This window comes from Cavia porcellus, unplaced genomic scaffold, assembly GCF_034190915.1.
Source record: "Cavia porcellus strain 051 isolate PalLab524CR breed Dunkin Hartley unplaced genomic scaffold, mCavPor4.1 scaffold_18, whole genome shotgun sequence".
NCBI lineage: Eukaryota > Metazoa > Chordata > Mammalia > Rodentia > Caviidae > Cavia > Cavia porcellus.
The window spans coordinates 19,870,702-19,883,068 of NW_026947501.1; the positions used below are offsets into that span (position 1 = coordinate 19,870,702).

General features: G+C 40.9%; 1 protein-coding gene and 1 pseudogene across 2 annotated transcripts in view; one reads left to right on the forward strand and one right to left on the reverse strand.

The window, feature by feature from the left end:
• Positions 1 to 4,664: 4,664 nt before the first annotated feature.
• On the reverse strand, positions 4,665 to 8,662 carry LOC134471288 (large ribosomal subunit protein uL22-like; annotated as a pseudogene).
• A 2-nt stretch (positions 8,663 to 8,664) lies between these two features.
• Positions 8,665 to 12,367, forward strand: part of Actr2 (actin related protein 2) — a 37,817-nt gene continuing 34,114 nt past the window's right edge. For both annotated transcript variants that reach the window (XM_003467478.5, XM_005002639.4), the window contains exon 1: positions 8,665 to 8,853. In XM_003467478.5, the coding sequence (XP_003467526.2) occupies positions 8,806 to 8,853 (48 nt within the window). In that variant the 5' untranslated portion in view covers positions 8,665 to 8,805. The remainder of the gene's footprint in view (positions 8,854 to 12,367) is intronic.

Below are 12,367 nucleotides of genomic sequence, written 5' to 3' on the forward strand. Positions count from 1 at the left end.
AATTCAATTTACAAAGTGTTTTGAAACCAGAAAAATCAAACCTTGGAAAATGACTCATATCTTTTGGTCAAGAAAAGGTATGTTTGACACCATGAATTGATAAACCAGGATTATGGTTTATATTTGATTAGGAGGCATAGCTTTGGAGACAAAAGTACAAGCACTAGTTTTATTGTTCATGGAAATGTGAACCTAACTAGTCACTTAAGTTTACTAGCTTGTTTCCTCATTTATTAAAAGAGAGAAAGTCAGAGAGACAGAGAGGAGATGACCAGCAATCCCTACATTTTTTGCTGTGAAGATCAACCGAAATATTCATATACAGGATTAAGTTGTTTGTTCAAGGAGAGAGCTAAGAAGAGGGGCCAGGTTTTTTTTTTTTTTTTTTTTTTTTTTTTCGTTTTCCTTTTTATCGGTACCAGGGATCGAACTCACGACTGCCTGCTTGCAAGACAGGTGCTTATGCCGCTGAGCTAAATCCCCAGCCCCCAGGGGCCAGGTTTTGCATCCGAGTCCCTCTGATGGATCCTCAACTCTTCCCATTATACTATGCCACTGCTGTATCCCAGCCTTTTTGTTTACTTTCAATTTTTGAAACAAGGACTTGCTAAGTCATTAAGTGGCCCAGGCTAGTCTGGAACTTGCCAGCCAAGGGTGCTGGCTTTATAGGTATATGCCACCATACCTAGCAACATTTTGAATTTTGATTATCTGACTTAACAATTTTTTCTTTTGTTATTGTGCTTTGGCATTATCTACAAAAAGCTACAGCCTAACTGGAGGTCATGAAAACTTGTACCTCTGTTTCCTTTTAAGAATTTCTATTTCAGCTTCTATATTCAGTGTCATTTTGGATTTTTTTTTTTTTTAATTTGAAACAGGGTGTATTTCTGGCTGGTCTCAAACTCATGGGTATCCTCTTGCCTCAGCCTCTTGAGTACTGGGATTGCAGAGTGCGTCACCACACCTACTTCTTTTATTCAGGTCTTTCATCCATTTTAGTTTGTTATTGTATACGGTGGGAGGGCAGAGTGAGGAGGAAGGAAGGAGGAATATCACATCTAAAACATGAACTGAAGCCAGCCAGGTGTGGTGGCGCATGCCTATGATTCCAACACTCGGGAGCCTGAGGCAGGAGGATCCTTGCAAGTTCGAGACCAGCCTGGGCTACAAAGTGAGCTCCAGGTGGTCTGAACTGCATAATGGGACCCTCTCTCAAAAAGACAAAACCACCACCAACAACAAAAACACCTGAAATTAGTTGATTTCCACTGTGCCTAAGAGATTTATTTTCTGATTTTAAAAAATCATTAACTGAATTAGTTTCAAAGTTATAATTCTTCTATTTGAAAGCTACTCTAGAGACTAATGATGTCAAAATCTAGAAGTGAGAAATTATAGGATGGGCAAACTGTGCTTGATCATGTTTCCTGGACCAAGAACCATTGATGGCTGCTAAAACTAATAAGTGACAATTCATGGGGAATTTCTGTCGTAGATCATCTGATAACCTCAGAACATACTGAAAAAATTTTTGCATAATTTATTTGAGACAAAGTCTTGCCATATCATTCAGGATAGCCTTGAACTTACCAAGTAACCAGGCTGCCTTCAAACTCACAGTGATCTTCCTGCCTCAGCCTCTCAAGTGCTGGGATCACAGGTGTGAGCCACCACATCTGGCATTAATAATTTAAATATTACTAAATACGGGACATTCAGACACATTTCTCCAAGAGTGATGCAGCCACTGCCTATAAATACTCCTGCCAAAATAATTAACCTTAATCAAGCTTCTGTATCTCACTACCAGGTTATAAAGCACCTGGAGTCTGGCGGGACAGGAAAAACAACACGGTGGATACAAACAGGTAAGTCCAGAACATGAGAAATTCTATAGACCAAATGAGCTGGTCTTTAGCAAAAAATGGCATAAAAAGAAAGAAAAAAATACTGTGATGAGAATATCAACCAAGTGCAATTAACAGGCTTTGCTTAGATCCTGATTTTTTTTTTTTTAAAAAAAAGGACATTTTTGAGACAGCTGAGGAAAATTTACATAAATTGAATCTGGAGTATAACAAGAACTTACTGTTAATTTTGTTGGGTATACCAATGATATTGTGGTTGCTTTTGAAAATTTCTATTCTTAGAAGCACATACCTAAGTGTTTAAAAGAGAAAGGTGCTGGGCGTGGTCATGCACATCTGTAATTCAAGTCCTTGGGAGGCAGAGGCACAAGATCAGCATTGGCAACTTATGGAGACCTTGTCTCAAAATAAGAAAATGAAAAGGGCCGGGCATGTAGCTTAGTGAGGAGTGTCCCTGTGTTGGATTCCCAGTCCTGCCTATAAAAACAAAACCAGGAGAGGGTAAGATGCTTCAGAGATACTTTTACAGTATCTTGGCAACAAGAACAACAAACTGGGCATAGAGGCACACACCTGTACTCCCAGCTGCTCAGGAGTCCAAGGCAGAAGACATCTTGAGCTCATGAATTTACTGGGGACAGGGATATCAGGCCAGTGTCTCATCATGTAGTTCAGGCTAGTTTTGAACTCACTTTGTAACCAGGCTGGGCTCAGACTCACAGTGATGCTTTTCCTCAACCTCCTGAATGTGTGTGGGGGAGTGCAGCCCTGATTTTGGGACCAGCCCAGGTAACAAACCAAGACCTCATCTTGAATACAAATACAACCATAGATGTGTAGGTGGAGCCAGATCATACAAGAATGGCAGAAAACTGATGCATATTCAAAGTAGGGAACAGAACATGGGATTTAGCTCAGTGGTTTAAGCTCAGTGGTTTAATCATTTGCTTGGTAAGTGCAAGGTTGAGAATTCAGTCTTCTTCCCCCTACAAAAAAAAAAAAAAAGAAAGAAAAGGAAGAAAGAATCAACGGGCTGGGGATTTGGCTCAGCAGCATAAGCACCAGCCTGGCAAGCATGAGGTCCTGAGTTCGATCCCTGGTGCAAAAAAAAAAAAAAAAAAAAAAAAATAGGGAGTGGTCACATAAGATTCATTGTAAGGTTTTTGTTTGCTTGTTTTGAGGTAGTGCTGAGTATCAAAAACCAGGGCCTCATGCTGATTATTCTATGAAAATAATTTAAGGCCATAAAATTATAAACATTCAAAATAATTCTTCAGAATTATTTTCTTCTAGTCCTGAGATACAGAGTATCTAAAATAGTCAAGAGGCTAAATAAAGCCAGGAAATTAGTAAAATTTTATCAACTTGGATGCTATTTATTCCTTTTTCCAAGCATACTATTACACATACTTTTTTTCATACTTCTTTTTGACATGACAGTTTTATTTATCCTAGGCTACATTTAAATCAATAACAGCATGTTTATAGTATCAAAGGAGATATACTTGGTTTTATGTCAATACAATGTTAATTTTATACTGCCTCGAACTATGTGACTATAAAAACTGTCTAGTATTTTGTAAAAATATCACTTTAAAATGTAATGAACCGTGAGGAAAGAATCAGACAAATTCAGAACATGGGACATTTCTATAAACCAAATTTCCTGCACTTTTCAAAAAAGTCAATCTGATAGGAAAAAAAGGAAAGGATTACTTTAGAGTTTAAAGGATTACTTTAGAGGAGGGGGGAGTAAAGAAAATTAGGATGTGTTATGTACATATAGCAACTCCCCACAATGAATGTAAATATTATACAATGTAAACATGTACTAATAAAAAATTTTAAATTTAAAAAAGACTAAAACAATAAAAATGACAAAAATAACATATGAACCATGTTTGGATCTTGGTTTTGGAGGAAGACAACTGTAAACACTTTAGGGAAAACTCGGGAAATACATACTGTGGAATGGAATTATTGATAGAGAATTAGTCTCTATGATACACAATTATTATGAATTTTTCTTAGATGTGATAATACTGTCGTTTGTTTATGTTTATTCTTAGATGTATGCTAAACAGTTTAGGAGTAGCTGGGTATGCTGGCATGCCAGTCCTCTAGGAGAAGTACTGTGAGTTCAAGGGCAGTCTAGACTACAGAGTAAGACACAAAAACAAAAAGCTACCAAGCTCAGGCTTTGGAGGCAGGCACACTTGTGTGTAATCCTGGTTCTGTCATATGATAGGCAAATCTGGGCAAGTAACAATTTTTAAGCAATTTTGTTGAAGGAATAAAATATCGTTTCCCTAACTCAAAATTTACGAATTGTAGGTGTGCAGTTTGATGATTTTTAGTAAATTCATAGTTATGTAACAATTATTAAGACGTAGAACCAGGCACGGTGGCACACACCTGTAATCCCTGCACCTGGGAGGTTGAGGCAGGAATATTGTGGCAAGTTCAGCCTGGGATACATAGTGAGCTCAAGGCCAGCTTGAACTACAGCAGACTCGTTCACAAAACAAAACAATGACCAAAATCTAGTTTTAGAGCTTTTTTTTTTATCACCCCATAAAATGGTCTTGTAATCACTTGCAACCAATCCTGGATCACACTCCTAACCCCATCAATTGCTAATTTTCTTTGTGTATCTACAAATGTGCTTTTTCTCTCTAGAACTCTCAACAGAATAGCTTTAAAGCTTAATAGCTTTATAGCCTTTCGGTATCTAATAGAATGTTGTTTAAGGTTTGTCATATCACACCATGTTTTTTTTTGTTTTGTTTTTTTTTGCTGTTGTTGTTTCTTCTTGTTTTTTGTGACATGTTCTCATATGTGGCCCAGATGGCCCTCAAACTCTTGGTGATCCTCCTGCCTCAGCCTCCTAAGTGCTGGGATTACACGTGTGCTGGTGTACACCTGACAAGTATCAGTCCATTTTTATTGGTAGGTAACATTTTGTTGTATGGATATACCATACCAGAAATTGTTTGCTCATTCATATTGATGGACATTTGTATTATTTCCACTTTTTACCTATTATGAGTAATCTAGCTATAAACATTTGTATACAATTCTGTGAAACTTCTGAGTACATATTTAGAACTATGAGGTTACATAGTAACCTCATGCTTCATTTTTGGAAAAACTCTCAAGCTGTGGCTGTACCCTTTTAAATACTCACCAGAAACACATGAGGGTTCCAGTTTTTCTACATCAGTCCCAACACTAATTCTATTTCCTGTCTTCTTGATTACAATTAGTCTAGCAAATGTGAGGTGGTATCTTACTGTTTTCACTCACACTTCCTTAATAAGATGTTGAATACTTTTTTCATGTGCTTATGAGGCATTCATAAATCTACCTTGATAAAACATCTACTCATGTTTTCACTTTTTTTTTTTTTGAGAGTCTTGCTATGTAGTCCATAAATCTGTAAGTTGAACTCAACTTATATAGCCCATGCTAGCCTTGAATTCACAGTGATCTTCCTGCCCCAGCCTTCCTAGGTCTGGGATTACAGGCATACACCACCAGGCCCAGTTTAGGCTCTTTTGTTTATTTATTTGCACCAGGGGTGGAACTCATGACCTCACACTTGCCACACAGGCACTGTGCTGCTGAGCTATATTCCTGGCCCTCACACACTTTTAAGTTAGGTAGTTTGTCTTAAATTGTTAAATGTTATTTGTGTGTGTGGGAACCCATGGCCTGGCACATACTAAGCAAGTGCTCTACCACTGAGCTATACTCTAAGCCTAGATTTTTTTCTTTTATTTGCATTTATTTTATGCTCATCCTGTTCCCATGCTGTAAGTTTTTGTTTCTTCAGTTTCTCTGGGATATCTTTTCTTCTGTGCAGCTTCCTCCTGTGGGTTAGGAATGGTTTGTTCCTTTTCAGTCAGGGTCATCTCAGCGTGGCAGGGGGAACTCATATGGGTGATTGTGGCCAGGAGCTCTGTAAGTACAGCAGTGCATCATGGGAGTTTTTTTCACCTGGATGTGTTCAATGAATCTACGCTTAAACCCTTCAGTTCAGCATTACACTCTGCATTTTTAAGCATGTGCAGCAAAACTTCAGCACTCTTTTTGGGCCACTAACCTTGCATCCAGCTCCACTGTTTGGCCTGTGCTCACATACCAACTCCACCACTGTAACGCTGGAATGGCACACATTGCTTCTTTAATGTGACATCCCTCAGATGTCTGATGGCCTTTTAGATATGCATACCCTTGATGGGCTGGGCAGTTTCACAGGTGTTCTTAAAGTGAACAGGAAGATTTGAGCCTCTTGATTTGCATGATTTTGTGGAGTTCTCTGAGTCAAGAAAGTAGTGAATCATTTTCATAGGTCACCTTTGGTCACTTATAGTAAGAGCCTTAAGTCAAATTTTTAAAGCTCTCATGTTAATTATTTAACATCTCCAAGTACAAAATGGGGGTATCTACCCAGCAAGGTTTTTGTGTAGGATAATACACATAAAGTCTTAACAGAAGACTAGAAATTAAGTTTCCAGGCAGCATGGTGCTCACGTTTATAATCCTACCATTTGGGAGGCTGAGACCAGAGGATCATGAGTTTGAGGCCAGGCTGGGCCACATAGTGAGATCCTGTCCATCCCTCCAACCCCCAGTGCCAAAAAAAGTAAAATGAAGTTTCCTCCAACCAAATATACAATTGCCTAAAATGTTGGGTTACCAGCCAGGCATGATGGCACACACCTGTAATCACAGCACTTGGGAGGCTGAGACAAGAGGACTGTCAGGAGTTCGAGGCCAGCCTGGGCTACACAGGTCAGTTCAAGACCAGCCTGAAATACACAGTGAGACCCTGTCTCAAAAAGGCACAAAACAAAAATGTGGGGGTTGAGGCTGGGGATTTAGCTCAGTGGCAAAGTGCCTGCCTGGCATGCATGAGGTCACAAGTTCAAATTCATGGTGACCCTCCTGCTTCAGCCTCCTGGATGCTGGGATTATTGTTGTGCACTACTGGCCTGGTTCTTCCATGTAAGATTAAATTTCAGTAGAGCACTGTATCCCATTAGACCTTAAAAGATAAAGAGTTGAGAGACTGTTAGTACTATAGAAAGAATAATGAGTTGATGGTTCATGATTCAAATTTTATTTTAATTGTACTGTATGTACAGCCATGTGGAAGGCACATGTTATCTACTTTCAAAAATAACCACACTTTTAAAATGTGAATGTCATTCATCCAGTAAACATTTGTTGAGTATAATAAGCACCATAATGCTTTTTATATATTCATGGTAAAGGAATAGCAAGGGTAGAGAACATCTTCAGGGGATCAGCAAAGTCTTCAGAGGTATGACAAGCTGGATCTCCAAGTATGAGTACAAGTCTGCCAACTGATTAAAAGAAAAAACACAGCTGGACATAATGATACACACCTGTAATCTCAGTACTTTGTAGGCTGAGGTGGAGAACCACTGCAAATTTCAAGCCAGGCTGTATTACATAGAGAGTTCAAGGTCAATCTGAACTACATAGTGAGATCCTGCTCAAAAAGCTAGAATTAACAAAGAATGAAAAAAAAAAAAATGAAGCCAGATGTAGTGGCACACTCCCTGGAAACTCTGCTCCTCCAGATAAGGCAGAAGGATATAAGGTTCAGTCAAGCCCAGACAATTTAGCAAGACTCTGTCTCAAAATAAAATAGGAAAGCAGGGCATGGTGGCTCATGCCAATAATCCTAGCATTCGGGAGGCTGAGGCAGGAGGATCCTTGAGAGTTCAAGACCAGCCTGGGCTACAAAGTGAGCTCAAGATCAGCCTGAACTGCATAGGGAGACCCTGTCTCAAAAAAAATCAAATAGGAAGGGTTAGGGGATACAGCTCTGTGAAAAATGTTTGTGTAGTATATACAACACCCTGGGTTCAATCCCCACTACCACAAAATAAATATTTTTCTTTCTTTTTTCTTTGTACCGGGAATTGAGCTCACGACCTTGGGCTTGCCTGTCAGGCGCTTATGCTGCTGAGCTAAATCCCCAGCCCAAAATAAATATTTTTTAAAAGGGACGTATTATGGATCAAGAGAACCACAGGCTAGAAAATATGAGATTAATACTAAATAATTAGCGTTGAATGAATTTTTGTCCTGTGTACAGAATGTTACCCCTGCAACTATCCATGGAAGTATAGATTATCATCCCCACGGAAAGGCCAGGGTATACCCATTCACAAAACTTTTGACTGGCTGGGCCAGCCCCAAAATTGGAGTCGTTTGATTTCCAAGCGGAGTTAAGTACAAGTACTTAAGCCGTTTGAAGAGATTGGGGCTACTGAAAGGGCTCATACGGCAGCTGGGGCAGAGCTAGGCAGGAATCGAATACACACATAATTTCAAAAAACTGTGTTCATCTATTCCAGCTCTATCCATTGAGACACACCAATGACATAAATGACACACCAACAGTTTTGTTCCACGGCCGCCTGAATGGCTTCTCTACCACATTCCACTGCCACCTCGCGGCAGACCCGGTGTCCTTCACCTGCCTGAATCTTCCGCAGTCTGTGAAGCCGCACCCTTAACTCCTGCGACGCTTTAGAGAAAGAAGCACACATCGCACAACATCGACATCGGCCGCCATTAAGACCAAATACAGCGCTGAGCAGGAGCAACTAAGAACACTGGGGCGGGGCCACCGGGACGGAAGTTATGAACCCATTTCTTATTGGTCTTCATCGCCGCCAATCATTCCTTCCTCCGCTCTGTCCCGCCCCTTCCGCCCTGGCCTTCGGCTAAATGACGGGCGGGGCTGGGCGGTAACTTCCGGGTAAAGGAAAAAAAAAAATTGGGTTGTAGGAGGGGCCGCGAAGAGGGAGTAGGAGGAAGCGGCCAGGGCCGGGCGGCGGCGGCGGCGGCGGTTGTAGGTTGTGCGACGGCAGCGGCTCTTCCGGGGTGGACCATGGACAGCCAGGGCAGAAAGGTGGTGGTGTGCGACAACGGCACCGGGGTAAGGGCCTGGAAAGGAGGCCGCGGCACCAGGAACCGGGGTGGAGATGTGCTGGGGACGCGCAGGCCCTAGGCGCCCGGGACCGCACATCTGGGCCCTCGGGGTGAGGGGGGCGCGGGGCGGCACCGCTCGCCTCGGCGGGTGCGGGGCGCTGGCGCGTGGGGTGCGACCGGGTGGGGCGCGGGTCTCCCTCGGGGTAGCCAACCCTGCAGCTGCCCGCATCACGGCGCGGGCAAGACCGGCAGTGGACGCGGACTCTCCGCATCTGCTGTCCGAAGGGGCCCGCTTCTTGCACCGGCGGGGCGGTTTGTTCTGGGCGCTCGCTGGAGTAACAGGCTAGGTGTGCGTATTCCTAGGAGGGCACGGTTTCCCACATTCGCCGGGTGGAAGGGAGAAAGACCCGGAGGCCTTCCTCTTCCTGTATCGTTGAAGAAACCCAAGGGGAGGCAGGAAACGGGTTTACAGAAGAAAAGGGAAGTGCTGTCCTGCCGAGGCCTCAGCCTTTCGCAGCGCTTCTTGGAGGTTTCTTGCTTTCCTTTTGCTTGTCTTTTTGAGAGAAGGAGGCCAGGTCTGCAGCGCATCATTTACTTTGTGTTCTGCGTGTTGGTAGTTGGATCCAGATGCAACCCTGTAAAGACTAGCGAGTTCCCTGGGATGATTTTGGGAATCTAGCAGCCCCAAGTGTTAATTCCACTAACCTTGGGAGAAATTATAGTTTTGGTTCCTCCTCTCTTAGCTCTGTGCGTGTGCGTGTGTGTGTGTGTGTGTGTGTGTGTTTGTGTTTGTGTAGAATACCACTTTTAGTTGTAAAAGTGCTAAACTTGCAACTGAAACTAAAGCACTGATTTAGAAACGCCATGAAAGTGTTTTTCTAGACCCCCTCCCCATTTAAAAAGTGTATTTTAGGCAGCAAAGTTAGGAAGTAAAACATGTTATTTATTTTGAGTATGTTCTATAATGATTTCTAACCATTTTTTTTGATATTGCAACACTTTATGACTTTTCCCATAAAATAATTATGTATGAGTTAAAATAGATTTTATTTGAATTTTATAACGCTTTGGAAACTGGATTGTTTTGAAGAGGAGGTGAGAGAGCCGTATTGCCATATACCCTCCCTTGAATTTTCTGTAGACTTTACAAGCAATAGTTATGAATAGTGTCTTCATCTGAACTAAGTAAAAAGTGGACCAGAATAAGGAAAGTGTTACCATATAATAGTATATCTGTACAAAATACATTTTAAAAGGTAATAGATTCAGTTCTGTAACGTCTCAGATTTATGTTTTTTAAAAGCTGAAAATCATCCCATTTATTTTTAAATTTTTTGTTAGTACATATTTGCTGTATATAGTGCTCACATTCATCACAGAGCATTTGTACCTATACATAATATGTATTGATTCTTTTTTCTCATTCCCCTCCCCTGCCCTCAACCCTTCTTTCTCTTCCCATTCATAGCTTTGCTCCATTTTCTCCTTCCATTCTGTTTTTTATCACTTTCCCTTCCTTTCCTTCCCTCTCCCCCGCCTTGTTCCCCTTCCCGTTTGAATTTGTGTTTCCTACTTCCCAGTGTCTGTCCTCCATTTTGCTCCTTCTTTACCCTTAGGGTTTCTCACACACGAGAAACAATGAAATATTTAAGCTTATGTGTCTTATTTATGTCACTTAAACTTATAATCTCAAGGTGCATCCATTTACCAACAAATGACTCAAGTTTATCCCTTTTTTTGTGTGCTGGGAATTGAACTCGGGACCTTACTCTTTTTTTTTTTTGAGATGGGGTCTCACTATGCAGTTCAGGCTGGCCTTGAGCTCACTTTGTAGCCCAGGCTGGTCTCGAACTCGCAAGGATCCTCCCACCTCAGCCTCCCGAGTGCTGGGATCAAGGCATGAGCCACCACGCCCGGCTAGGACCTTACTCTTGCCAGGTAGGCACTTATGTCACTGAGCTGTATCCCCAGCTATCCCATTTTTAAAATGAGTAAGTTTATCTTTGGGATAAGGCCAGATTGTGTAGTGCAGGCTGGTCTTGACCCCAGTGTTGTAGCTCAGGCTGACCTCAAACTTGCAGCGATCCTCTTGCCTCAGCCTTCTTAATGCTGGGAATACAAGCATATGCCACCACACCTGGCCAGTTAAAGGTGCTTTTAAAATACATAATCTTGATTCCATTATAGTCTTAAATTGACTTCTAAATTTTGAAACTATAAAAATTGAATTTAGATTATTTTGTCTCATAATTATGCCAGGTACTCGGTTATACTTTAATAGATTCTTCTCGAAGGGTTCTAAGTGATGCCCTCGGTGATGTGTTAAACACATGTATGTGAAGTGTGCTGTGCCACTAGCTGCTGTAAGTCTTTTTTTTTTTTTTTTTTTTTTTGGTCTTTTTGGAGGAGGGTGCTAAGATTGAACTCTTAGGTTCTCTATCACACACAAAGGGTGCCCAGCTCTTTTATTTTTTATTCTGAGACAGGGTCTTTTTTTTTTTTTTTTTTTTATCGGTACCGGGGATCCAACTCACAACCTGCCTGCTTGCAAGGCAGGCACTTATGCTGCTGAGCTAAATCGTCAGCCCCTTATTTTTCATTCTTGCCCGGCTGGTCTTGAACTAACGGATCTGATGCTGCTGCCTCAGCCTGCCAAGTAGCTGGAATTATAGATATGCACACAGTTTACATGAGATTTTTGATTCTCATTTAGAGTAGCAATGTTAACTAAGCAAATTTTTATATTACTACTTCATTGATGTAGCTAACATTAGAAAACTGACTATGTGTATTATTAATGTTATTTATAATCTATTGCTTTAGAATCCTGTTCCTTAGGACAATGATCATTTGCTATGAAATGAATTTAAAGGGGTAGTTAATTCAGATAATAAGGTATTATTTAGTGTTACATTTATATTTGCCTAAAAATTTTATACATAGTTTCCATTAGACATGGTTGGTTTCAAATAAAGAAACTACTGACAAGATATATAGCAATCAGAAATGCTATAATATTTCTGAAAATTTAGAGGACTAGGAATCACTTAGGTTCTATATTCTATTTCTTACTACTTCTAGATGTTAATGGTCATTTTTATTTATTTTTGTCTTTTTGAGACAGGGTCTCGCTATGCAGTTCAGGCTGGCCTTGTGCTCACTTTGTAGGCCCAGGCTGGTCTCGAACTCACAATGATCCTCCTGCCTCAGCCTCTTGAGTGCTGGGATTACAGGCATGCCCGGCTTCTGATTTTATTTTGATTTTGATTTTATTTAGGTGAAATTATTGTGATTTCTTTACAATTGAATAAAATGATATTCAGATTTAATTTTTAAAATTAATGAAATTAATTAAAATGTTTTCATTTGCCCCTTAAATGCTTTAGGTTTTAAAATAATGGGCTCTTGAAGAACTAGGCTTGGTGTCCGGACCTGTAATCCCAGCACTTGGAAGGCTGAGGCAGCATGAGTTTGTAGCCCCTCTGGGCTACATAGTTAGTTCAAGTGCAGCCAGAATTATA